At 51.3% G+C, this 27,902-nt stretch overlaps 1 protein-coding gene across 1 annotated transcript; it reads left to right on the top strand.

Moving 5' to 3' along the window:
- The first annotated feature begins 97 nt into the window (after nt 1-97).
- Nucleotides 98-16,311, top strand: EXOC3L2 (exocyst complex component 3 like 2). Its single transcript, XM_055552514.1, has 11 exons — nt 98-620; nt 3,517-4,150; nt 5,727-5,838; nt 6,941-7,042; nt 7,138-7,238; nt 7,439-7,549; nt 9,018-9,153; nt 11,993-12,115; nt 12,584-12,739; nt 13,509-13,630; nt 15,681-16,311. Exons 1-11 carry the CDS (start codon nt 98-100, stop codon nt 15,961-15,963), a joined length of 2,403 nt encoding a protein of 800 aa, XP_055408489.1. The 3' UTR covers nt 15,964-16,311.
- Nucleotides 16,312-27,902: the final 11,591 nt, after the last annotated feature.

Below are 27,902 nucleotides of genomic sequence, written 5' to 3'. Positions count from 1 at the left end.
GGACACAAAGGCTCTGTCATCAATGCCATCCGTCACCAACAATACCGACTGATGGCCCATTTCCCCGCCTCCCGCCCCCAGGTCCTCTCCTGCCAAAATGCCCATCCTCAAGAGTCTAGGGGTGGCAGACTCTAAGGTGCCCCGGGCAGGGACACTGCCTCTGAGGTCCTCTCGGAACCCCTTTGAGGAAGTCTCAGGACTGGAAGAAGAGGAGGCTGCGGAGCTGGGGTCTCTGCCCAATGGAACGTCATGTCGTCGTCGAGCCACCCTGGAGAAGCTGGCAGGCCTGTCCCCCTTCCGGCTGGGCAAAACCCCCGGCCGGCGGGCAGGCAGCCCCAGGGATGGGCAGCCTCGCTCTTTCCTGGGCCGGGTGCTGTCGCCAGGGATTCGCAGGAGCTCAGCAGACTTCGGCCTCCTGGCCAGGCTTCAGGGGAGCCGAGCCCAGGGGGACGAGGAGGCGGCTGGAGAGGCTGCACGGAGACTGGCCTTCCTGAGACTTGGGCGTGGGCCCAAGCCCCGGCGGGCATCACTGGCTGAGAGGGTGGTGCCTGCAGGTGAGGCGGCTCCCGAGCCCCCACCCAAGGTCCCAGAGCCCCCAAAGGTGAAAGAGCCCTTGTCAGGTGAGTTCGGAGCCCTGGCTCAGACCTGAGAGAATCACAGTGTCTCTACCTGTGACATCATTGCCATTCACATCTCCAATTTCCATCCGCCCACCTCCATGGACAGGGCCAGCCCGTCCCTTCTGCGGTCCTGATCTCCATCGTCAAGCTCCAGCTTCAGCCCCACCTCCACCCCCAGCCCCAGTCTGTCCCTTTCTCCACCTGCCACCTTCAACCTTGCCCCGTGGTCCAACGACAATCAAATCACCAACTCTGGTCTCATCTCCCATGCCCTCCCTGTCTCCAGTTTCAAACCTCTTTCCCTTACTCCCCTCAAATTCGGCCTCAATCCCATCTCCTTTCAAAATATCTACATTTGACCTTGACCTCCACAGTCCATCCCATTCCCATCCTTAGCCCTGATTCTGGCCCCAAACTCCAACCCCCACCTCAACCTCCTCCTTCATCATCAATCTCTTCTTCCATCCCACTCTGAACCCCAGCCCTAACTCCACCCCAGTCCTAAACCCCCAGCCCCAGCCTCCACCTTCAACTTCATCCCTACTTCCACTTATACCCAAGTTTCATCTTCAAGCTCACCCCCATGCCTGATGTCTCCCTCCATCTCCCAGCTACATCCCCCCAAACTCATCACCACCTGGGTTAGTTTCCTGTTAGTACACAAACTGGCTGGCTTAAGACCACAGACGTTTATTCTCTTGCAGTTGAAGAGGTCTGAAATCAAGGTGTTGGCAGGGCCACGCCCACTCTCAGGCCTGCCCGGCCTCTGCCACCTGCTGGCACTCTGGCACTCCTGGACGTTTCTGGCTTTGTAGCTGCATCCCTCCTGCCTTCCATCCCCCTGTGGCCTTCTCTATCTTCACCTCATCTCCTCTGTGCCTGTTGGTCTTGGTGTCCGAATTTCCCTTCTTACAAAGACGACAGTCACACAGGATCAGGGCCCACCCTGTTATCCCATTTTAACTTGATGACCTCTGCAAATGACTTATTTCCAAATAAGATCCCATTCTGAGGTATTAAGGGTTAGGGCTTCACATATCTTTGTTTTTGTTTGTTTGTTTGTTTTTTGAGGTTGGTGGGGACAAACACAATTCAACTCACAACGCCACTCTAGCTGTATCCTCAACCCCAGCTGTACCCCAAACCCCAATGTCTTCCTTGGTGCCTTTCTGGTTTCCAGTCACACTTATTCCAACTCCATCATCTGTCTCCACCCTGAGACACATCCACATGCTTATTCTCAACCCATCCCTTTTTCCAAATGCCATCTTTAACCTGAGAGCTATGCCCAACACCATGACAACTGCCAAGCGGTCCAGTCCCATGCCATGGCCCGTCCCTTTCCTCTCATCCTACCCTCAATCCCGTCCCTGTGTGCAACTCTTTCCCCTCTTCCATCTCACTCCCACCCCCCAACCCCAGGTCTATCTCAGTGTCCCCCTTCAACCCCACTCCCTTCCCCGACTTCCTGGTTTGAGTGGCATTCCCAGCCCCTGTTTTCAAGCTTAACCCAAACTCATCCTCTCAATCCCAATCCTAACCACCCACTTCCAGCCTCCAACTTCACTCTCCGCATTCCTAACCCCAGCTCACCTCCAGGCTTCTTCAAACTCACCTCCTTCTTTCCATCCTCACCATCGCCTCAACTCATCCCCAGCCCCATCCTTACCCCAAGCCAGACGCCATCCTCAACTCCTTCCCCACCTCCCTCTTCAGATTGCAGCACCACCCTGGCTCTCATCCTGAACTCCCGCATCCCAACCCCCACGTTCACCCCATCCTCATCTCCAGCCCCAACCCCGACACTCCATCCCAACCCCAACCCTGTCCCAATCCCCACCTTCATCCAACTCCACCCCCGGCCCTGTCTCTGTTCCCCGACCCCCACCCCTGGCCTCCCCCAACGGACAGCCCCTGCTGCCCCAGCACGGAGTCCCCTTTCTTCATCCTCTGATGCCTTCCACATCCTGCATCAGAGGCTATTTCAGCCTGGCGCCCTAGGGACTGGGAGGGCACTGCAGGGAGGTGCAAAGCGGGTGAGTGGAGCCCCCGCCTTCTGGAAACGGATGGGCAGAAATAGCACTAGCCAGGAAATAGTTTCTCTGCCAGGGAGGAAGGGGAGTGGGGGGAGGTGTTGGGGGTAACCCTGGGCCACTGGGACCCTGCTTCTGCCTTCACTCTGAGGCCTCAGAGGACTCCCCTCTCCTGGGGGAGTGTGAAATCACCAGAGAGCCAGATCACCCCCACAGTTGTCTGCACCCCAAAAGCCCCACCTCTGGTCCTCACATCCTCCTCCCACCTCCAGGCCCCCATCTCTCCCCTCACCTGGACCTGACTGCCCTCCCTCAGCCTCTGCACTTTCTCTGATGCCTTTTGTAAAATGTTGATGCACTTTTTCTATCCTATCCGCCCTCAGCTCCCCGACCCCTCCCCATATCCTAACCCACCCCCTGATACTCTCTTCCCAGCGCTGACCCCTTACCCCAAGCCCTAATCCTTTCCTTCTTCCTCAACCCCTACCCCCATCTTACTCTGACTCCCCCATCTTATCCTCTTCCTAGACACCCTCTAGTCTTTTGACCTCCTTCCCATATCCAGACTCCGTCTCCCATCACCAAACCCCCTCTTCCCTCCCCAACCCTCTTCTGTCTCCTCCTTTTCCTGACTCTCTCTCTCCCTCCTTCATTCCCTCTCCCCCATCCTCCCGTCCCCAAGTCCTGATCCCTCTCCTCATTTTCTCCATTCTCCTCACCTTCCTCCCTTGACCTCCTCCTCCATCTCTGCCCCCACCCCCTCACCACCCCGAACCTTCTCCCCCTCGCCTCCCACCCTTTCCCATTCTTCGCCTCCTTCCGCCCCGTTTTCCAGCCCCTGATCTCCCGCTTTGCGCCCACAGTGTTGGAGATCCTGAGCTTGATCCAGCAGCGTGAGCTCGCGCGGGCCGACGAGCACATCTTGGAGCTAGAGGCCGAAGAGCTGGCGTCGTCGGGGGGCGGCGCGCCCGGGCCGCCCAAGGCCGAGGGCGCGGGCGGCGGCCGCCGGGCACGGGACGTGGCTCTGCTCTACGAGGCCCTGCAGCGCGAGATGTGGGCGCTGGTGCGCGAGACGCTGGCGGGCCCCGGGCTGGGCGCGGGCTCTGGTGCGGGCGCCGTGGCGCAGCTGGGCCAGGTGTTGGTGCAGGAGGAGGCGGCCGACGGGCGCCGGGGACCCGAGGCTGCCCGCAAGCTGCGCGCCCGCTGGGCCGAGGCGGTGGCTCGCGCGGCCCGGGAGCGCTTAGAGGCGGCGGCGCCCGGGGCGCCCGGGGGCCTGGCCGGGCAGCTGGAGGCGCTGCGGGGACGGCTGCTGGAGGACATGGGCGTCGTGCGGGGCCGCCTGGCGCCTTCCTACCCAGCCGGCCTGGGCGCCTTTGGCATCTACTTGCGCGGCTACCACGGCGCGCTGGCCGAGTGGATCGGGGCCGCCGCGCGCCGGAGGCTGCCGCTGGCCGACCGCTACGCGCTGCTGCACTGGCACAACCAGGTGTACCCCAGGTGAGCTGGGGAGCAGCGATCGCTGCCCCGAAGTCGCGCAGAACGCCCCTCCCTCCACCCCGTCCAGTCCCGGCCTTTTCAGATCCTAAGGACCCTGGACTTTCACTCCTAGAACCTGAACATCTTTGACCCTTCCAGACTCGGCGCTGGTGACATTTACAGTCCGAGAATCTTACGGCTCAGCACGCTTTCCACGCTAGAGCTCAGCAACAGCAAGCCTCTGATCGTAGAACCTTAGCACCATACACGAACCTTAGAATCCTCAACACTTGCGCTCTTAGAATTTTAGCACTGCCCACCCTTCTAATCCGAGACTCTTAGCACCAGTGACCCTTGTCCTGCTGAAATCTTGGCACTGTTGACCCTTAGAATTCTAGAACCCATACAGCACTCTAGCCTTCAACCCTAGGGCACTACCACCGATGACTCTTCCAATCTTAGAACTTGAGAATTGATGACATTTTCAATTCTAGAACCTTGGTGCTGATGAGCCTTTTGAGTCCTATACCTTAGCTTTTTTTTTTTTTTTTTTTTCTGGTCTGCCATGTAAGGCTTGTGGGATCTTAATTCCCTGACTAGGGACTGAACCCGCCCTCAGCAGTGAAAGCTGAGTCCTAAGCACTAGACCACTAGGAAATTCACTATCCCCTTCTTTGGATCCTAGAACTTTGACACTGTTGATCCTTCACAGTTTTAGCCTCTTGAATTCTATAATCTTAGCACCTAGAACCTGAGTACCATTGACACCTCCAGTCCTAGAATTTTATAACCATCGAGGCTTTGGACCTTAAAACATTCCATCCTTGTGGCCAGAGGATGGAATACCATGATTAGCGATAACTGGGTCACTACGGACTCCAGGGAAAAGGGATCAGCCACGCGCAAACCACGCACTGGAAGGAGAGGGAGTGGGTGGTTCCTCATCAAAATCAGGGTGCTGACACCAGAAGAATAGTAAGGCAACAGTTACCCCCAACCCACATCCCATTTGGGAATATCTGTTCATGACACTCACATGCCGACTGTCAGAGGGGGAGGCAGAATAGGGAGCCTAGGATGTGAGATGTTAAGTCTGACTTTTAGGGAGATGGGGCTTCTGGCTGAGGGGATGCCATGAGCCAAAGACTGGTGTGTGTGGGGGTAGTGGGGAAGTGTGGTGAGAGTCATGGCATGGCACAGGCCGGGGCACGCAGAAGGGCAGAAGCCAGGGGTGAGGGCTGATGGGGGAGGCCTACCAGGCGAGGCGAGGCCGCAGGGACTAGGGGAGGAGGTGGAAGGGAGCTGTCCTGTGAACCTCTGGTGGGTGAGACCTTGCGTGCCAGATCATCACGTCTGGACTTGATCCCTCCAAGTCTTGCCCGGACACCATCCATCAGGGAGCTGACTCAGAGAGCTGGAGCCAAGGGAGCAACAATTCCAGAGACTTCCTTTGAGGGATGAGCAAAGCTGGCCCCAAGGGAGGAAGGGAGTGGCTCAGGTCACAAACACAGAGATCGTGAAGGGGTGAGTGTGGGGAGGGGTTCAGTTGTCCAGCCCCAGCTCTCACAGACCCCCTGCCTCTTTCCCCCACCCCTAGAGAGGTCCTGGGTCTGGTGGACATGGTTGCTCTGGAGAACGGGGAGCTGGGGCCCCTTCTGTCGCCCGGCACCCTTCGTGGCTTGGAGGATGAATGTGTCACAGACGTGAAGGTACCCAGAACTTGGCATTGGTGATCAGGAAGCGGGAGGCACTCTGCAGAGGTGGGTGGGGGTTACACTGGGCTTGGGGGGCCTCTCCCCTCCCCATTTCCCTATTTCCATCTCCCTTTTCCCTTTATGGACTTCTGAGTTTTGTCCAAAAGAGAGAAATGTAAGCCCATACTGATCAATTCTGTCTCATGTTCAGTGTATCTCAAGCACCCAGCCGGGCATAGGGACACTCGGTAAAGGTTCAATATATTTGGACACTTCAAATCTTACAGCAAGACAGAGTCGGTCACAGGACCTCAGCTCACAGACCCAAGGACTCACAGAAAGAGGGCATCGAAACAACTTTGCAGGATTCATGCTGATGTATGGCAAAACCAATACAATATTGTAAAGTAATTAGCCTCCAATTAAAATAAATAAATTTATATTAAAAAAAACACCTTTGCATATAAGCAGGGCTGATAGTAAATAAACATGCTTAATGATTGGCCGGGCATAGTTATCACTAAGCAGAATGGCCCTGCTGGAAACACCCATCCCAGCCACAGCTGTGTTTCTGGTCTAAAAGCCAGTCCTGCCTCAGCCACAGAAATCAGAATCTTTGCAACTCTAATTCTAGTTGCAATTCTGATTCTAATCAGTTCGATTCTAAACTTGAAGCTTTGAAGTTTAGACTCGAATAAGTCTAGATTCTCAGACTCACTGAACTGAAGACAGGGCAGGACTAGAGAATCAGAGATGTGTAAACCTGAGAACCTCAGATTCTTGGAATTCTTGACTCTCAGAATTTGGAAACCCTGAGCGAACTGTTTTGCGGAACCTGAGAGCAGAGCCTTAGAATCATCAGATAATGAGAGAATAAACCCTCAAGCCCTCTGGCCATTAGATGGAGGTGCCTTAAAACCACAGACTCTTAATATCAGGCGCCAAATTGTAGGCTTAGGAATGGAAAGGGCTGGGGCAGTTTTCTGGGCCAGTCCCTCTCTCGGGTGTTGCCTTGATGAGCTCACAGGTAGACTCCGGACCTGCTGGGGCCTAAGGTATGGGAATTGTGGTGGGAGAGGCTCCCGGGGTTCTGACCCCTGCCTCTGCCCTCCTCCAGGCTCAGACGCGGGCAGCCCTGCTCCGAGTGCTGCAGGAGGACGGTGAGCACTGGGGGAGCACGGAGGACTGGTCCAGCAACCTAGCCCAGGACGTGTGTGAGGTACGGGGCGGGGAAGAGGAGGGAGAATCAGCTGGGGTGGGCAACTGGGACCTGGCTCCCTCCTCACCCCCTCCTCACCCCCCTGGACCATGCAGCTGCTGGAAGAACATACAGAGCGAGCGCCCCGCATCAGCCAGGAGTTCGGGGAGCGGATGGCCCACTGCTGCCTAGGAGGGCTGGCAGAGTTCCTGCAGAGGTATGGAGGACTGAGGATGGGGAGTGGGCATCTGGACCTGGGACCCAACAGAGAGAGGACAGATGAAAGTGAATCGAGTCAAGATGGGCAGGGGCGCCTCTGTAGGCATCACAGGTTTTGCAGGGCTGACTGCCCAGCCAGGGACCCTTATCCTGTGGTGCTTCCATCTGTCTGCCATTTCCCCTTTCTCCTCCCACCAGCTTCCAGCAGCGCGTGGAGCGATTCCATGAGAACCCAGGAGTCCGCGAGCTGCCACCCGACACCTACATCAGCAGGACCATCTCCCTGGTCAACTGTGGGCCCCCTCTGAGGTGAGAGCATCCACCGGGTATGGGGGAGATGCCAGTCCAGGGTGACAAGCTCAACTGGGGTGCCTGGATCCTGGGTGGGGACTGCACACCTGGCCCCGAGAGGCATACACAGGGGACCTGAGAATCCTAAAACCTGGGAGTCCTAGACAGAACCACAGCATCACTAGACTATAGAGTAATGAAAACCTGGGGGTGTTGGAATTACAGGAACCTAGAAGCCAGACTCTAGGAATTACATTTTTTTAAAAATGTTTTTATCTTACTTGTATAGTTGATTTACAATGTTGTGTTAATTTCTAACAGCAAAGTGATTCAGTTATATTACTTCCTTTTTTATTGACTTATTTTTAACTGAGTTTTTTAAATCGGGAATGCATTCAAGATACAATAGGGCATACAATGAGAAGCTTCCCTCCGTTACTCCTCTGGTCCAGTTATTACTAACGTCTCCCATATCTTTGCAGGGTTATTTGATACATTTTCCAGTAAATACGTGTAAATAAGTGTATATATGCAGAGGCACGCTTCATGCATATGCAGAGATGTGCATGCATATGCATATTTCATACATACACAAGTAAATATATGACTATGTACATACATATTATTTCTTCCCTTAAAAAAAAAGAAATACAGGGACTTCCCTAGCAGTTAAGACTCTGCGCTTCCACTGCAGGGGGTGAAATGTCGATCCCTGGTGGGGAACTAAGATCCCACATGCACATGCCTTGCATCATAGCCAAAAAAAAAGGGGGATGACTCCCCCCAGAACACAGATAGTAGAATATTGAACACACTCTGTCCTTCTCCCTTTTACACCTTGGCGGTCTTTCTGTGAGCACCTGAGGAGTTCCCACATTCCTCTTTAGTATCTGAACTATTGTCCACTGTCTGGACCTGCCATCATTCATTTAATCTGTCCGCAGTGGGTGGACAGTGGCCTCCACTCTTTTGTAGAGAAAAACCTGGCACAAGTGTGGGGACTCAGGGATATGTTCTCAGAAGGGGGTCTGCTGGAATTTGGGCAGAAAGTGCCAAGTGCCCTCCAAACCAGGTTATTCTCCTTTCAGTGATGGAGATGGTCATCAGTTGTTACAATGACAGAAAATGAGAAAGGTAGAATTTTAGGATTATAGTTCTTTAGAATCACAGACTTTTAGGATGGAGGCATCCCCACTCTCACCCAGAAAGCACCAAGAGAAACAGACCCAGAGAGACCGCTTCTCTCCACTACATCCCCCTAGACTCCCAGACAGTCCACAGAGCTCCCCAAATCCCCAATCCTCCAGACATCCCCTGATATTTCTCACCCCAGGCCCTCCCCAGAGCCCCTGACTTCCGCCAGCTCCCCCCTCTGACCTGTCACCCCTGTGACCCACAAAATAGGGTCCGTCTAAGGGGAGACAGGTCCAGACAGTTGGGCCGAGATGTTTGGGTCCATGACTTTTGGTTCCATGGATCCCTGCAGAGCTCTTGCGGAGCGCCTGGCCCGAGTGGGGCCCCCTGAGAGTGAGCCAGCCCGGGAAGCGGCTGCCAGTGCTCTGGACCGTGTGATCCGACTCTGCCACCGCATCCTGACCGACCTGCTGTTCCAGGAGCTGCAGGTGAGAGGCAGTGGGCTGGGGTGGGGCCAGGGTAAGGGGGCGCCCCCACCTCATCCTGCAGCTCCTTCAGCCCATGACTCAGTGTTCGGGAAGCGGAGGGGTGGGGTGGGGTAACGGCTATATCTGGGTGGTTTAGGGGGGTAGGGGGTGCAGGAAGGAAGAGGCAGGAGGACATGGTCGGGGGAGGATAGCCATCAGCAGGAAGGGGCCTTGGGGACTGGGTGGAGCTCCTCCTCACTGAGGTCCCCCAAATCCCTGCCCAGCCTCTCCTAGTCCCAAGAGCCCCATTTACTCATCTCTGGGCTCCTGCACATGCGCAGAGGGGACAAGGTTCAGAAGGAGTGGGGGGCTGGTGGGAACACCGGGGAACAGAACTGAGTGTTGTGCGTGTCCCTGGTTGCGATTTGTGCTCAGTCCACGTTGTGTATCAGGTTGTGTCCCACCTCTGCTTAGAACCCTCCATGGCTCCCAGCTCACTCTGGGCAAAAGCCATGGTCCTCACGGTGGCCCCCCAAGGGCCTGGATGGTCTGCCCTTTCCCTCTCTGACCTCATCTCCTCCCACTTCCCTCCTTGCTTATTCCACTCCAGACACATCCGGCGCCAGCTGCTCCTTAATGTGTCAGACACATTCCAACTTCAGTACCTTTGCACCTGCCAGTCCCTCTGCCTGGACTTCTCTTCCCTCAATAGCCCCAGAGCTCCCTCTCTCACCTCTTGCAAGTTTTGGCTCAAATGTCACCTTCTCAGAAGGACCTCCTCTGACTGTCCTATTTAAAATAGAAGCCCCCTGAGACTCCCCCTCCACCCCCAGGCTCTGTTTGTCTCCAAAGCACTTATCACTACCTGCCATGCTATATCCTTTGCTTTTTTTTTTTTTTTTTCCAATCTGTCTCCTCCCATTGGAATGTTAGCTTCTCAAGGGCAAGGATTTGTTGGAATGCTTCTAAAATAACTTTCTTGTAATGGAAAATTTCAAACATACACAAAAGTCAGCAGAATGACCTCCTGTGGACCAGCTCCAGCAAGTATCAGCTCCACCTCTCCCCCACCTCTCCTGCCCACTGGTTTCTTTTAAAGCTACATCCTTGACATCCTGTCATCATCCATCAGCACTTCAACCTGTATCTCCAAAAAGATAAGGAATCCGGCCTTTTTAAAAAAACATAATTCACTGCCACTCTCCTACCTAACAAATGGAACAAGTAGTCCTTAATATCATCACATATCAGATCAGAATTCAGATTCCCCCCAAAGGCTTACGATGATCACGCGCTTGGAGTTTTGTTTATCTCATTTTGCGCTGTGTCCCCAAGAGTTCTCTGATGTGTTCCCAGTGATCCACGCGGGGCTGGGCCATGCAGGAAAGGTTCAGAGAATGTTTGTTGAATGACTAAATGGACAAGTATGAGAATGAAAGTAAGTGAGTGTGGTGGGGGAATTAGGTACAGTCTTTATTCCAGGCCTGGCGGTACCACTTCCAGGTATGGGGTCTTGGGCAAATGGCTTTCCCTTTGGGGTCACTGTTTGCTCATCTGGAAAATGAGCACAGCCTTCTCAGATGGCTGTGAGGAAGCAATGGGCTTGTGGCCATAAAGTGTTTAGCTCTCAGGTACTGACCACTGTGATCTCCGTAGATGTACAGAGTTCATAGCAACAGCAATACTTCCTGAGTCGAGTGCTGTACTAAGAGAGACGGCTCGTTTGATTCACACCTGCTTTCTAACAAAAGCCCACATTTTTGGAGGATCAGAAAACTGGGCTACTGTGGGATGAGAAAGCAGGAAGGGGGTGCAGGGCCGAATGGGATCGGATCCTGCTTCGGGCCCCCATGGACACCAACCTCAAAGGTGTCTGGGGACCTCCTGCTCCCAGTGTCCACCCAACAGCAGCATCTCCCCTCGCTCCTCCCAGCCTGCATCTCAGGGACAGACCCACTCCCCATCCCACCTCCAGGATCCAGATGCCTCCCGCCCCTCCCCTGACAGGGGACCACCCACTACATCCTATGCAGCTACTACCTGTATTCTCCTTGCCTCCTCCTCATCCCTTCCCCCTCCTTCCAGACCCCCCATTTCTGCCTCAGTCTTGCCCCCTCCCAGCCATCTCAGTGAAGCACAGAGCTGATCTGCTCCCTCTCCTGCTCAGAACCTTCCATGGCTCCCCAGTACCCTCAGGAGAAATCTGGAAATCCTCACACAGCCCGGGAGGCTTGTGTGTTCTGCGGCCTTCACCTGACCAGCCCCATCTGTCCACTGGGCAGTCATACATGACCTTCCCCCTCCTTGCTAACCATAACTCCTTTCCCTGCTTAGATTGGCCCTTAGCTTGGTTTAACACTCTGCTGCCTCTTAAGTAATTGTTTTTGAACAAAGGTCTCCCATTTTCACTTTGCATTGGGCCTGTGAATTATCTAGATGGTTTTGCCAGCCACACTGACCTTTCTGGCCCTCTGACCTGCAGGCCCATCTGAAATCTGAATCTTCACACTGGCTTTCCCCTGGATTCAACCACCCCCTCTCCCACTCCTCACTTGGGTAACAGTGACCATCTTCTGGGCCTTAGCTCTGGGGACCCCTCCTCCAGAAAGCCCTCCTTGACTCTCTATGCTGACTCAGCCATTCCCCTCTGGATTTCCTAACCCCCTGGGAGTGGGTCCGTCAGTCTCCCCTTCTGGACTGTGAGCCCCCAGGGAGGCAGGGCTGGACTGTCTCCGGCACTGCTGTGTCCCCAGCACTGTGCCAGGAGCAGAGTTGGGGGAACAAATATTGAATTGCTAAGTGAAGAAAGAGGGTGGAAAGGAGGCGAGCCTCGAACCTCTGCCCACTCTGTCCCACCCAGCCGCACTTTAGCAAGCTGATGCGCAGGAAGTGGCTGAGCAGCTCGGAGGCCCTGGACGGCATCGTGGGCACGCTGGGCGCTAAGGCCCTGGCGCTGCGCAGAATGCAGGATGAGCCTTACCAAGTGCGTCTGCTTGGGCGGGGGGAGGGGTGCGGGGTGGAACCCGGGCAGCCATGAGGCGAGGGCGGAGAGGAGCCAGAGTGCTCGGCAGGGAGAGACCTCTTCTAGGTGGGGAGCAACTCTATCAGGGAGAGATAGGTGGCGCTCATTCTGGGGTCTGCGCGGTGGGTGCCCGCGGGTATCGGGGTGTAGCGGGGGAGAGGGTTGCCCGCAGGGTGGGGGCCTCTGGGAGGTGGAGCTCAGGAGAAAGCCGGAGAGGGCTGGGATGGGGCATCCTTTGGGGGCCGGTGGGCTCGCGGGCTGATTAGGGAGCAGGTCAGGGGTTCCCCATAAGGAGTCAGGAGGACTGCCTGGGGACTGGGGGCTGGGAGGGGTTCCCGTTGGATACCCTGAGTGGGCGCGGGCGGGTGGGAAGCGGGGAGAGAGGGTCATCGGCGGCTCACACCCCCTCGCGGCTTCCCCGGTCCCCAGGCGCTGGTGGCCGAGCTGCACCGGCGGGCGCTCGTCGAGTACGTGCGGCCCCTGTTCCGCGGGCGCCTGCGCTGTGGCTCCGCGCGGACCCGCAGCCGCGTGGCCGGAAGGCTCCGGGAGGACGCCGCGCAGCTGGAGAGGCTGTTCCGACGACTGGTCAGTGCGGTCAGAGGGCAGGGGGCTCCAAAACCAGGAAAACCGGGAATCTGGGGACTCGATAGCCGGGGGCGGGGGCTTAGAATGAGACCCTCACCCAACTTGTACCCAACTGTAACACTCTGATCTCTGCTCTCTAGAGGCGGGTAAAAAGTGGGCTTTCTCCCGGCTGCGAGAGCTCAGTCTGGGCTCAAATGAGAAAAAAAGGTCCCTATGCGTTGTTGTGGCGATTAGATCAAAGGGGCTTAGGACCTGGAATCCTGAACACTAGCTATTATTACGAGCACAGAGAGTCGCTAAATGCAACAGAAACTCAGAACTTGAGTGCTTCCAAATCCAAGCATTTAAAATCAGCAAATCTTATTTGTACCCAGTTATAATCATCAAGACCGGAAGAGTCTCATTCAAGCTATCCCGGGAGTTTCTAACCTAGAGTCCTTGGAATTTTCTTGTTAATTTGCCGGGAGATAACTGTAGATTCACATGTGTTTATAAGAAAGAGCGCAGAGAGAGATCTCTGGCACGCTTTGTCCAGTTTCCCCCAGTGGTAACATTTTGTCCCTGAGCCCCAAATTATCTACAAACAGTAGATTATATTACGGATTTTCCTTCAAATTTCCAAAGGTTCCAGATAATCTCTGACTACAGCCCGCCCTCTGCCTGGTTTTACCTACGAGAAAACTGCGGGGCCTCGGGAGAGGGTGGTTTCGAGGGGGTAAGCGTTGACTGGGGGCGAGGGTGTGAGCCCGGGGTCCTCTCTTAACTGCAGGAGTCCCAGGCCTCGTGGCTGGACGCCGTGGTGCCCCGTTTGGCCGAAGTTCTCCGCCTGGAAGACACGCCGAGCATCCAGATGGAGGTGGGGGTGCTGGTGCGGGACTACCCGGACATCAGGTGAGATCCCCACCCCCCATGGCCGCCCCGTCCCTTTCTGCCGCCTGCAGGGCCGAGGTCTCCCGCGAGCCCTGGCATATCCGTCCGTGCGTTTCCTGCCTCTTGGGCGAGGGAGGGAGGCGGCGAGCGTGTCTGACGGCCGTTTCCTGCTGGAAACCAGGGCATTATTAATACGATTTCCCTCCTTCTGCCGCCGCCGTCGCTGCCGCCGCCGCCACCAGGGCTCACAAACAAACAAGCAGTCACAGGAAGCCCGGGGCAGGGGGGGCGCGGGGCCGCCCGGCCGGCAGGAAGGGCCGGCCCATCAGGGGAGCCGCGGGGGACTCGGGGACACGCAGGGGCGCACGGGCGCACACGCACTGGGATAGTGGCAGGGGCCGTTCAGGTCCTGATGGACTCTTTCCTTTGTGATCCTCTCTGAGCCTCAGTCTCCTCCTCTAATCCATGGGGACAATAGTTCTCTTTTCATGATTAGCGGGGGATGATTTACCATCATCCGTGGTAACAGCAGTAACAACACCAGTTCTTGCTTATTGAGTCCTCAGGTCAGACGTAAAACAGCGTCGCACACACCCACTCTATAAGTAAGTTATTTTAGAATGAAAGCTATTTTAGAAATTCTTTGCAGGTAAAAGGCAAGCACTGTTCTGAGAGCTTAGCACCATCCAAGGCAGGCAGAGATTAACTAGCTGACCCCAAATGTCACAGCTAGCCAGCAGCAAAGTCTGGACTTGAACCCAGGCGGTAGGCTCTAAAGCTGGTACTCCTGACCACCACACAACACCGCCACTTGCATAAGGTGGTGTTGAGTGTAGTCCTACAGCATTGGTCGGGCAGACAGACATTCTGTATTCAGAGAGACCCACCCCACAGGACCCTGGAGTGCCGCATCAGCTGGGTTTAGGGTCAGGACTTGGGGCTGAAGGTAAGGACTCTGGAACTGATTCAGGATGGATAGTTCTGGTTGTGAGGTGTGGGAAAGCACAACATCCCAGAGTTGCATGGCAGTAGGGGTCCCGGCACTCCTGCTGGGCTGGGGTTTCTGAACTTGAATTTGAACTTGGATATACAGCCCACCAGCTGCATATTAGACTAGAGTTTGGGAGCTATGGGGATTTCGAATTTGGAATGTGGACAGGTGAAGATGCTGAGCTGGATTGAAGGGAGTGGTAAAGACCCCAGAACCTTGTTTGAAATGAAAGTTCTGGAAATGAATGTTGGGTGCAGGATAGTGAATTGAAATATGGTGGCTCTGGAATTGAGTTTTGGATCCGGGATCTGGAGCTGAGATCGGGAGAAGGGAAGGTTCCGATGTGTTGCATTTAGGGGCGAGGGTTGTGGAATAGAGTTAGTTTTGAGCACAGAGTTTCTGGTGGGAGTAAGGGTCCCCAAGGTGAATTTGGGGTTCTGGGGGAGAATTTTGCTTGATAACAATGTCAGGAATGGGCTAGTGGTGAAGTGAGTGTTCTGAGGTTGAATTTGGACGACAGTCCAAACAGCAGTGGTGGAGAATATTCTAGACTAGGTGTTGGGGTGAGGTAAGGGTTAGGATAGGGATGGGGGTGAGCACTTCCAGGCTAGATCTGAGTGATGATGTGGAGCCGTGTGAGATCAAAGTGAAGATGAAGTTAAGGGTTGCTACAGAGTCCAGAGCTGAAACAGGCATGAGAGTAGCAGAATGGTCATTCAGGAGTGGTCTGAGCTCCTGAAGGGGTGAAGATGGAAGGTTATTTTAATCAAGAGCTGAGATGGGATGAAGAGGAAGATTCTTGTGCTGGTTTTGGAGGTGAGGGTTCTGGAATCCACTGTGAGTAGGGGGATTTGGACTGGTTGGGAGGGAAGTTCTGGAGGGGGGCTGGTGGGATCTAGGGGGGCTGGTAGGAAGGGAGGATCTGGGGGGAACTGATATGGAGGAGGGATATGGAGAGAGCAAAGGGGCTCCAGAGCTGAGACAAGTTCTGGAAGAGACGGCTGGGGGGCGTGGGTGTCCCAGGTGGGCTGGGAGTGTATCTGGAGGCCCCCATGCACCTGTCCCCTCCTCCGCCCCCAGGCAGAAGCACGTGGCAACGCTCCTTGACATTCGTGGTCTGCGCCACACGGCCACCCGCCAGGAGATCCTGGCGGTGACCCGGGACCTGGAACTCTGCGAGGTGGCAGCCCTGTCCCCACCTCGGGACCGTGCCTTCTTCGCAGACATCCCCGTGCCCCGGCCGCCTATCTGCCTCAGCCTCCCTCTGTTCCTGGGCCGCCTCACCCTCTCCCGGCTGGCCTGCCTGCCCTGGCCTCGGCCTCCGGCTCCGTCTGCATTACGGCGGCCCCAGGCCCGACGCTGAGACTCTCCCAACCCCACCTCAGTGCCCCCCATCTTTGCTGCTGACAGACCATCCCGCCTCACCCCGACTCGACTCCCAGCCTGGCACCACAGACCCTTGGGCTGGCAAGATCCTTAGCAGTCTTCTCCCCTACCCCCAAACTCCCTGTTCCAAGGAGAAACCGGCTAGAAGGAGCAAGGACTTTCCCAAGGCCATGAAGCCCGTTCCCAGCACCAGCTCCCCAGCCCAGCGTGGGGTGGGTGGCGTTTTGGAAGGCTGTACACAAATATCCTAGCCCCCCCCCCCCTTTCCCCTCACCTCAAGGTCTGGCCTCAATCCAATGTATTAAGGAACGTACGATACTTAGAATAAAGAGGTTTCTATTTAACACAAGGAAGGGCTGAGTCCCCAGTGTGTGGGGGGAGGAAGGACTGGGGCAGGGCCCAGGGCCAAGGGCTTCTCACACACCCAAGGCCGGGCTAGGGTCCAACTCCTGGGCAGAGCAGTGGAGGCCGCGGGAAGCCCTGCAGAATGGGAGCAGCCCTGCTGCCCCATTTACACGAGGTCCCTGAGGCTGCATGACTCTACGGCAGGCCCTCGGCCTCTCTGGGCCAGCGACCCTCATTTTGTCCATCCCCAAGTGCCTTCTCTCCTGGGCCCAGTGGTTCCACCTTGGCACACCCCCTTCCCCCATCCTCAGGCGGGAAGCGGTATCAAGAGAGGAAGGAGGTTGGGGGCAGGGCTGGCGGCATCCAGGGCGCCCTCCTGGGTTGACGCAGGAAAATCGCAGGGTGGGAAAAATTCCAGCCTCTCACCCCCAGCCCTGCCGGATCCTAGTCCCCACAGAGACCTTGAGGTCACCTCCTTGCTGACCCCTGCCCCTCCGGCCCAGTTGGACAGGCTGTGATGGATGCTTCCTGGCATGGCTTTTTTTTTTTTTCTTTCTGCAAAGTCGGAAGGAGGAGGCAGCCAGGGGTCAGAGTGGAGGCTGGGGTTGGAACCTCATGCACATTTGAACTCACGTTTGACGTCTGATGGTCTCTTGGAGCCCCAGGGCTGTGTGATGCCAGGCAGGAAGCTGACCCTCTCTGGGCTGCAGTTCCTGTCCCTCTCTGAGGAACTGCTTAACCTCTCTTTGCCTAGGACAAGGTGAGATGTCCAGAGGATACATGCCCCTCACTTCACATCCTCAAGTGATACTTTCAGTGTCACAGATATACAAGTGGGGAGTTGAGGAACGAACCGGCTGCAGTTTGTGGGCATTTAATGAAAGATGTATTCATCTCAGTTTGGCAGGATTCTTTTTCGAGATTTTGGTGCCCCACTGTAAAATGGCTGTATTGAAATAGAATTTACACAACAGAGAATTCATCCATTTAAAGTGCACAGTTCAGGGCAGTCACCTCTGCAGTCAATCTTGGAACCACTTCATCCCCCTTAAGAAACCCTGCACCCCTTTAACCATCAACCCAACCCCTCTATCCCTCTCAGGCTCTGGTCACCACTGGGCTCCTTTTTCTCTCTGGAGATCTGCCTGTTCTGGAACGCTTCTGTGTAAATGGAATCACAGAACATGGGGTCTTTGTGTGTGTGTATACGTGTGTATGGGTGTTAAGAACATGACGTGAGATCTACCCACTTCACACTTTTCTCAGTGCACAATACAATGCTGTCAACTATTGTCACACGCTGAATAGCAGGTCTTTGAACTCTAACTGTGTGCTCCTTAAACAACTCTCCCCCACCTCCTCCATCCCATCTGTTCTCTACTGCGAAGACTGAGCTATTTTAATTTTTATTATTTTCTATTGAAGAGTATAGTTGACGTACAGTGTTGTGTTAGTTTCTGCGGCACAGCAGTGATTCAGTTACACGTATCTGTATACATAGTCTTTTCATATTTCCCATTATGGTTTGTTATAGGATGTTAAATATAGTTCCCTATGCTATATGGTAGGACCTTGTTGCTTCCCTGTTTTATTATGTAGTCATTTGTATCTGCTAACCCCAAACTCCCAGTCTGTCCCTCCCCCACCCCCCGAGTTTGAGTGTCCTGGATACCTCATGTAAGTGGAATCATGCAGAATTTGTCCTTTTTTGACTGGCTTATTTCACTTCACGTCATGACTGTCACAAATGGAAGGATTTCTTTGTTAAGGCTGAATAATAATCTACTGTATGGCTTTACAGCATTTTCTTTACCCACTCATCTGCTGCTGGACATTTGAGTTGTTTCCATATCTTGGCTACTGTGAATAAAGAAGTGATTTTTTGGGGGCCTGTCTTCTTTCACTTCGCAAAGTATTTTCAGGATCCGTCATGTTGTAGCACGTGTCAGTACATCATTTCTTTTCATTGTCAGATAATGTTTCACTGTATGGCTATACCACATCGTATTTATCCATGTATCAGCTGATGGACAGACTTCTCAGGTGGCGCTAGTGGTAAAGAACTCTCCTGCCAATGTAGGAGATATAAGAGATGCAGGTTCAATCCCTGGGTCAGGAAGATCCCCTGGAGGAGGGCATGGCAACCCACTCCAATATTCTTGCCTGGAGAATCCCATGGACAGAGGAGCCTGGCGGGCTACAGTCCATGGGGTTGCAAAGAGTCGGACACAGCTGAAGCGACTTAGCACACACACATGCCGCTGATGGACATTTAGGCTGTTTCTACTTTTTAGTTGGTAGTATTGTGCTCCACTTTTTTTTTTTTTTCTAGATTACAAACATTTTCTTGGTTCCCTGAGAAGTTCTGACCTTACCCTGAGCTTCATTCCACCGCGTTTTTTTTTTTTTTTTTTTTCACTTTCTTGCATGCTTGGCAGGATCTTAGTTCCCTGACCAGGGACTGAACCCAGGCCACAGCAGTGAAAGCCCAGGAGCCCTAACCATGATGCCACCAGGGAATGCCCTCAGTTTCCACTTTTGTAAAACGGGAGGAGTCCTCACAGCAGTGTTAATGTGGCACCTACAGCCAGTGGCATGCTCCCGAGGATTCACTCAACAAACGTGCAGATTTGGAAACAGAGGCCCAGACGAAGACAGGAGTGCCACTAAAGTCACCATCCAGGGCCTTCCCTGGTGGTCCAGTGGTGAAGGCTCTGCGCTTCCAACACAGGGGGCATGAGTTCAAGTCCTGGTTGGGATACTAAGATCCCATGTGCTGTGTGGTGTGGTCAAAAAAGTAATAAAACATGTCAAATCACCATCCAAAGAGTGCTGGGGGCAAGACCCCACCTCATCCCAGGCTCCCGAGGAGATTGTGTGTGAGGCATATGGCTCAGATCCTGACCCAGGGGAAGTGCTTGGAAAACCCTGAACTGATTGGGTTCACACAGAGCTGATTTCTGGACTGTGGGACTGGGGCTGGGTGGTAACTGTTTATTGGGTACCTACCTATTCTGTGTCAGGGGCTCCCTGAATGTATCTTACATGCAGAGCATCTCAGGACTTCCCTGGTGGTCCAGTGGGTAAGACTCCCTGCTCCCAGTACAGGCGGCCCAGGTTCAGTCCCTGTTCGGGGAACTAGATCCCACATGCCGCAACTAAGAGTTCCCATACCGCAACTAAGACCCAGTGCAGCCTAAATAAAGACAGAAATAAAAAAAATATTTAACAAATGCAGAGTGTCTCATGGCACCGTCCCCCTGGCCCTGGGAGAAGAGACTGGTCCTCTCAGGCAGGAAGCAGTCTCAGAGGTTAGGACAGTTAGAGGCGGTGGCTGGGATTTAAACCCCAATCAGATAGATTCCAAGAGCTCTCCGTCACTGTCTGCCGGCCCTGCTGTGCGCCAGGCCAAGCACGTGCCTAACGCACTGTACCCATGCCTCGCTGCCTGGCCGCGGGCCAGCCTCCCCGTCAACCCCTGGGAGATGGATGGTGTTGTTGTTCCTCGTGCACTGATGAGGTCCCCAAGGCTCTGATGGACACTCTGGTCACACAGCCAGGAAGTGGCTGAGCAGCGCCTTCCTGGGAAGGGGAGAAAGGAGACAACGCTGGCCGGGGAGGGGACTGTCCATATGGGCCATGGCCACGGTCCAGATGAGAGAAAGGGAGGCAGGTGGCCTCCAGGGGGACATGCCCTCCCCTCGGACTGGACTTGGTTCAGTTGGGACCAGGATCATTCGGCTTCATCAAAACGTGAAATTGCAGCCAGGACCATAAAGGCACCAGGGCAGGAAATTCTGGGAAAGGAGAGGGCCCGGGGTCAGTAGCCACCCCTACCCTGGGGCTTCCCGCACCCACCCCTCCAGCCCCACCCAGAGTGGGTGGGGACCCTCCTTTTCTGCCCAATGCCTTTCTGATGAGCTGCCCACTGAGGCCTGGTCATTTTTCACTGAGCCCTGTGTCTAAGGCAGCCCCATCAAAGCGCCCAGACAGTGTGAAAGAGGCCCCTGAGGTCTGGGGGAGAGACCTGTGGTGTCCAATGCTGACCTAGCAAAGCCCTTGAGCCCCTCTCAAGCCCTCCATAACCAAGCAGGTGGTCAAGCTGGAGGAGGCAAGCCTGGTTGTCGCTGTCTGCAAGAGGAGGAGGATGAAGGTGGGAACCTACCAAACTCCCACCCTGCCTAGGGGCCTCAGTTCCCAGGTCTTCTGTAACCTCCACCCCCGTCGGAGCACCCGTCATCCTTGCCAGCCTTAACTGCTCTCTCTAATCCCCAGTCACCACTGAGTCCCCATGCCTCTTCCTGAGATGCCACCCCTCTCTGACTGTCTCTCTCTTCGAGACCTTGTTTCCTTCTGGAAGCCCCCTTCCAATCCTCAAGTCTCCATCTCTCACTCTGAGCCTCCTTACCACCTCTCTGAGCCCCTGGAAGCTGAGTCCTGTCCCCATCTTGGGTCCCCTCTCTTTTTGTCACTATAAAATCACTCATTCTATCCATTCATCCACTGAGTTCATCTTGTACACCCAACCTTGTACAGGGTGATGCCGGGGACACTGTAGTGACCTCAACAGCCTTGGCCCTGCCCTGACGGAACTGACAGTCCGGGGGGAGACGTGTCTGTCATCCAAAGTGGTCAAGGCTAGAGTTGGGGAGCCGTCTAGGGGAAGTTCAAAATTTCCCTGACTTTGTCTGGGAATCAGGAAAGCTTCCTGGAGGAAGAGGCACCTGCTCTGAGATCCAACCCTCCACTGGACCACAGATAACATCGGGCAGTTCGTAATACCCCAGAGGGCCTGAGGAAGAAAATGGAATCAATAGATTCCCCCAAATTTTCTTGTAGTCTTGCCTAAAGAACTTTGTAATGTTCGGTTTTCAAAGGGAAATTTAAATGGAACGGTTTTCAAAGGGAAATGTAAAATGCTCATACCCTTGAACGTAGAAACCCCACTTCTAGGAATGTGTCCCTTTGCAGTACTCACGGGTGCAAGACAGACACTGCTACGCTGTTCAAAGTGGCGACTATGGAAAACAGTCAATAAGTGACTGGTTAAAATGGGTCCAGTAGGTACAGTCCCCAGGGGAATACAACATAACAAATAAAAGATTGGAGGTTGACACTCTCATCTTATTCCCAAGCTCAGAAGGGAAGCGTTTAGTCTTTCATTATTAAGTATCATGTTGTTCTTGTTGTTGTTTAGTCGATAAGTCATGTCTGACTCTGCGACCCCATGGACTGTAGCCTGCCAGGCTCCTCTGTCCACAGGATTTCCCAGGCAAGAATACTGGAGTGGGTTGCCATTTCCTTCTCCAGGAGACCCTCCCAACCCAGGGATGGAACCCGATTCTGCTGCATTGGCAGGTGGATTCTTTATTGCTGAGTAATCAGGGAAGCCCAAATATCATGTTAATTGTAGGCTTTTCATAGATGCTCCATATTAGAAGGAAGAAGATCCCTTCTATTCCCAGCATGATGAGAGTTTTTGTATGGAAAATAAAGTTTGCTTGATGCTCTTCCTGTATCTTTTAGGGTAATTAAACTATTTTCTTCTTTATTGTATTAATGGAAGATGGATTACTTAGATTGGTGGTTGATTGTTCAAACAATCTTGAATTTTTAAGGTTAAACCCACTTGATCATGATGTATTATTATTATGTATTGCTTGCTTTGCTTTCCTAATATTTTATTATTTTTGCATTCATGTTCATGGGGATATGAAAAAGAATTAGACATGAACTGACACATTTTATGACAAAAAGCAGTAAATAAACTAGGAATAGGAGGGAAATTCTTCAACATGATAAAGGCAATATATTAAAAAATAAGTAATATTACATGCAATGGGGAAAGATTTAAAACTTTCCATCTTTTTGAAACTCCCTAAGATCAGAGACAAACCGAGAATATTTGCTTTCACCATTTTTATTCAATCTAGTACTAGAGTTCCAGCTTCTAGAAAAAGGCAAGAAAAATAAATGACTGGAAATGAAGAAATAAAATCTGTTTGCAGTAGCATGATCTTATAAGTAGAAACTCCTAAAGAATAAAAAAAAATTAGAACTAAAAATGAATTCAGCAGTGTGTAGGATATAAAATCATCACACACAAACCAGTTGTATTTCTATACGCTAGCAATAAACAGTCTAAAAGAGAAATTAAGAGATAATTCCATTTACAAAAGCATACAAAGTAATAATTAGGAGTAAATTTCGCCTGGGAGTGAAATTAGGAGTAAGTTTTCACTGAAAACTAAAAAAGCACTGCTGTAATGGAGAAGGAAATGGCAACCCACTCCAGTATTCTTGCCTGGAGAACTCCATGGTCAGAGGAGCCCAGCAGGCTACAGTCCATGAACCCGCAAGAGTCGGACACAACTTAGCAACCAAACCACCACCACCACGCCCCACCAGGGCACCCCAGGGCACCCCAGGGCACCCCAGATTGCTGCTGCAACACAGCTGGCCCAACCCCTCACATCAGGGATCCAGAAGTGGGATATAAAAAGCAAAACAAAACACTGCTTTAAGAAATTATAATTTGAAAAGATACAGGTACTCCTATGTTCACAGCAGCACTATTTACAATAGTCAAAACATGGAAACAAGCTAAATACCCATCAACAGATGAATGGATAAAGAAGATGCAGTATATATACACAATGGACTGTTACTCAGCCACAAAAAAGAATGAACTAATGCCAACTGCAGCAACATGGATGGACCTAGAGATGATCACACTAAGCAAAGTAAGTCAGAACGACAGGACATCACTTACATGTGGAATCTAAAATATGACACAAATGAAGATATCTGTGAAACAGAAACAGGCTCACAGACATAGAGAACAGACACGTGGTTGCCGAAGGGGAGGAGGGGTGCAGGAGGGAAGGATCGGGAGTTCGGGATTAGCAGATACAAACTAGTACATACGTAGGATGGTTAAACAACAATCTGTGACACCGGGAACTACTTTCAATACCCTGTGATAAACCATAATGGAGAAGAATATGAAGAATACGTATTTATAACACTGTATACCACCTATACTTCAATAATTGTTTTAAAGCTACAGTAATCAAGACAGTGTGGTACTGGAGCTTCTCTGGTGGCTCAGTGTCAAAGAATCTGTCTGCCAATACAGGGGACACGGCTTTGATGCCTGGTCCAGGAAGAGCCCCCATGCCGAGGGACAACGAATCCCCGCGCCACAACTACGCAGCCCATGCACGTGCCGAAACTAAGAAAGCCTTAGTGCCTAGAGCCTGCGCTCTGCAACAAGAGAAGCGACGGCAGTGTGGAGCCCTTACACCGCAACTAGAGTAGGACCTGCTCGCTGCAATTGGAGAAGGCCTGTGCACAGCACCAAAGGCCCAGTGCAGCTGCATATAAACGAGTAAACACTTTAAAAAAGACAGTGTGGTATTGGAATAAGGATACATACCATACAAACACAATAGTGCCAAATAGACCCAAAGTTGATTTTCTATAAACATGGAGTATAATGCAAGGGGAGGGAAGTCTTTTCAATAAATGATCCTGAAACAACTAGATATCTGCATGAATCAAACTGAACCCAGTTCACAGGGCACACAAAAATTACCTCAAATGAATCACAGACCTAACATATAATCATAGACCTAGCATATAAACTCTAAAACTATAAAATTTCAAAAAAAGAATTGGAGAAAATGTTCATAAACTTGGGGTAGGCGAGGTTTTTTAGACAAGACACTAAAAGCACTAACCATAAAAGGAAAAAAAAACAAAAGATCAGTGGGACTTAACAAAACTTAAAACTTCTGTCCTTCAAAAGATAAAATTAAGAAAAAGAAACTGTAAGCCACAACCTGGGAGAAAATATGTGTAATATGTTTTCCACCAAATTGGTTGAAATCAGAATATATAAAGTATCTTTACAAGTTAATAATGAAAAAAATTTTAATTTCCAACTTTAAAATGGGCAAAAGACATGAACACTTCCCAAAAGAAGATATATTAAAGGCCAACAAACATATCAAGACAGTCAGCATCTACAATCACCAGGGATTTTCAAATTAATGCCATGAAGAGATACGACTATACATCTAGAAAGGCTAAAATGTTAAAAGACTGATAATACCAAACGCTAGAAAAATACGCAGCAGCTAGAACTCTCACATAGTGTTGAAGGGAGTCCAAAATATTGGGTTGGCCAATAAATTTGCTTGGATTTTTCCTTAAGATGTAACGGAAAAACCCAAATGAATTTTTTGCCCAACCCAATAATACCCCCACTTTGAAAAACAGATCGGCATTTTCTTGTCAAGTTGAATATACATTTACTGTGTGATTCAGAATCCTCTTGGGTATTTATTCAAAAGAAATATATATATATATATTTATTTATTTATTTATATATATATAAGGCTTCCCTGGTGGTCCAGTGGTTAAGAATCGCCTGCCAATCCAGGGACACAGGTCACATCCCTGGTCCAGGACGCTCCCACATTCCTCGAGGCAACTAAGCCTGGGAGCTGCAAGTACTAAAGTCCTAGAGACCATGCTCCACAACAGGAGGAGCCACCGCGACTAGAGAGTAGCCCCCGCTCTCTGCAAGTAGAGAAAAGCCCAACAAGCAACAAAGACCCAACACGGCCAAAAATAAATAAAATTATTGTTTAAAAAATAGTGTATGTCAATTAGAAGCTTCCTGAATTCAATCACTGAACTGTTGTTATTAGAACGATGTCTTTGTTCTTGGGAGTTACCTGCTAGAGCATTTAGGGGTAAAGAATCCTAAGGTCTCAAATTATTTTCAAATGGCCCATTCATTAACAACACCACGACCATCATCATCACACATACACGGAGAGAAATAAAAGCAAGTTAAACAAACATTAATGAGCAGTGAATCTAGATGAAGCAGCGAACAAAGATACTAGTCTTGTAATTTAAATAGGCTTAAAACTTTTCAAAATAGAAAATTAAGAATGGCCCAGCCTGTGATACCTGTTTCTGTTCTTTGAAGGTTTTCAAGCTTGACCCCAAGGTGATGGCTTGCTCTTTCTGTGGAGATGGGTCTGCAAGGTATATTCCTGAGAGTGGCATTGCTAGGTCTGAGAGTAAAGACATGTTGTTCAGCTAGTTAGCGATCATCAGATTTCTCCCCATGAAGTCTGTATCATTTTGCATGTCCACCAGCAAATTTTTGCCAGTTTTATAGGTGAAGACTGCCACTTCAGGGTACTTTTCATTGGAAGTGCTCTTATTATGAGTGAAGTTAAATATCTTTTCATGTAGTTAATGATGGCTCATATTTGTTTCTCTGTGATCTATTTCTTCTGCACATTTTAAAACATCGAGTTTTAGTCTTTTCCTTATAAAGAGGTAAACATTTTGTGTAACAAAAGTTGTAAATATTTTCTCTGAGATTGTCACAGTTTTACTTTGCTTATAGCATCATCTTCTTTTTCAATAATCTCAACACTCCAATGTTTTGTTAACTATTTTATGTGCATTGCTATCCAGTCTTGAAATCTGATAAAATATGTCCAGAGTTTCTTATAAAGACATGTGCAAATGTTCATTTACATTTTGCATATTAATAACAATAATTAAAATGACACAACAGTTATAGCTACATAAAAATATATACAAAGATTTGGAAATTCTGTGGTGGTCCAGCAGTTAGGACTCAGCAATTTCACTGCTGTGGACCTGGGTTTGATCCCTGGTCCGGGAATTAAGATCCCACAAGTCATTTGGTGTGCCATGCATGGAACAACAGACTGGTTCCAAATAGGAAAAGGAGTACGTGAAGGCTGTATATTGTCACCCTGCTTATTTAACTTCTATGCAGAGTACATCATGAGAAACGCTGGGCTGGATGAAGTACAAGCTGGAATCAAGATTGCCAGGAGAAATATCAATAACTTCAGATATGCAGATGACACCACTCTTATGGCAGAAAGTGAAAAGGAACTAAAAAGCCTCTTGATGAAAGTGAAAGTGGAGAGTGAAAAAGTTGACTTAAAGCTCAACATTCAGAAAACGAAGATCATGGCATCTGGTCCCATCACTTCATGGGAAATAGATGGGGAAACAGTGGAAACAGTGTCAGACTTTATTTTTTGGGCTCCAAAATCACTGCAGATAGTGACTGCAGCCATGAAATTAAAAGACGCTTACTCCTTGGAAGGAAAGTTATGACCAACCTAGATAGCATATTCAAAAGCAGAGACATTACTTTGCCAACAAAGGTCCGTCTAGTCAAGGCTATGGTTTTTCCTGTGGTCGGGTATGGATGTGAGAGTTGGACTGTGAAGAAGGCTGAGTGCCGAAGAACTGATGCTTTTGAACTGTGGTGTTGGAGAAGACTCTTGAGAGTCCCTTGGACTGCAAGGAGGTCCAATCAGTCCATTCTGAAGGAGATCAGCCCTGGGATTTCTTTGGAAGGAATGGTGCTAACGCTGAAACTCCAGTACTTTGGCCACCTCATGCGAAGAGTTGACTCATTGGAAAAGACTCTGATGCTGGGAGGGATTGGGGGCAGGAGGAGAAGGGGATGACAGAGGATGAGATGGCTGGATGGCATCACTGACTCCATGGACATGAGTCTGAGTGAACTCCGGGAGTTGGTGATGGACAGAGAGGCCTGGAGTGCTGTGATTCATGGGGTCGCAAAGAGTTGGACATGACTGAGCGACTGAATTGAACTGATTATATATATATATGTGTGTATATATATATATGTGTGTGTATATATATATATATATATATATATATATATATAGTAACTTTACCAACAAAGGTCTGTCTAGTCAAAGCTATGGTTTTTCCAGTAGTCATGTATAAATGTGAGTGTTGGGCCATAAAGAAAGCTGAGTGCTGAAGATTTGATGCTTTTGAATTGTGCTGGTGGAGAAGGCAATGGCACCCCACTCCAGTACTCTTGCCTGGAAAATCCCATGGATGAAGGAGCCTGGTAGGCTGCAGTCCATGGGGTCGCTAAGAGTTGGACACGACTGAGCGACTTCACTTTCACTTTTCACTTTCATGCATTGGAGAAGGAAATGGCAACCCACTCCAGTGTCCTTGCCTGGAGAATCCCAGGGACGGGGGAGCCTGGTGGGCTGCCGTCTATGGGGTCGCACAGAGTCGGACACGACTGAAGCGACTCAGCAGCAACGGTGGTGCTTGAGAAGATCCAATCTTGAGAGTCCCTTGGAAGGCAAGAAGATCAACCCAGTCAGTCCTAGAGGAAATCAACCCTGAATATTCATTGGAAGGACTGATGGTGAAACTCAAATACTTTGGCCACCTGATGAGAAAAACTGACTCATTCTTCAGGAAAGACCCTGAAGCTGGGGAAGATTGAAGGTAGGAGGAGAAGGGGATGACAGAGGATGAGATGATTGGATGGCATCACCGATTTGATGGACATGAGTTTGAGCAAGCTCTGGGAGTTGGTGATGGACAGGGAAGCCTGGTGTATGTTGCAGTCCATGGGGTCCCAAAGAGTCGGACACTACTGAGCGACTGAACTGAACTGATATAATAAAAGTATAACATATATTTATATGGATTCAAGATGAC

Source organism: Bubalus kerabau, chromosome 17, assembly GCF_029407905.1.
Source record: "Bubalus kerabau isolate K-KA32 ecotype Philippines breed swamp buffalo chromosome 17, PCC_UOA_SB_1v2, whole genome shotgun sequence".
NCBI lineage: Eukaryota > Metazoa > Chordata > Mammalia > Artiodactyla > Bovidae > Bubalus > Bubalus kerabau.
Note: the sequence above shows the minus strand (reverse complement) of the source record. Positions and strands in the feature narration are given on the sequence as shown.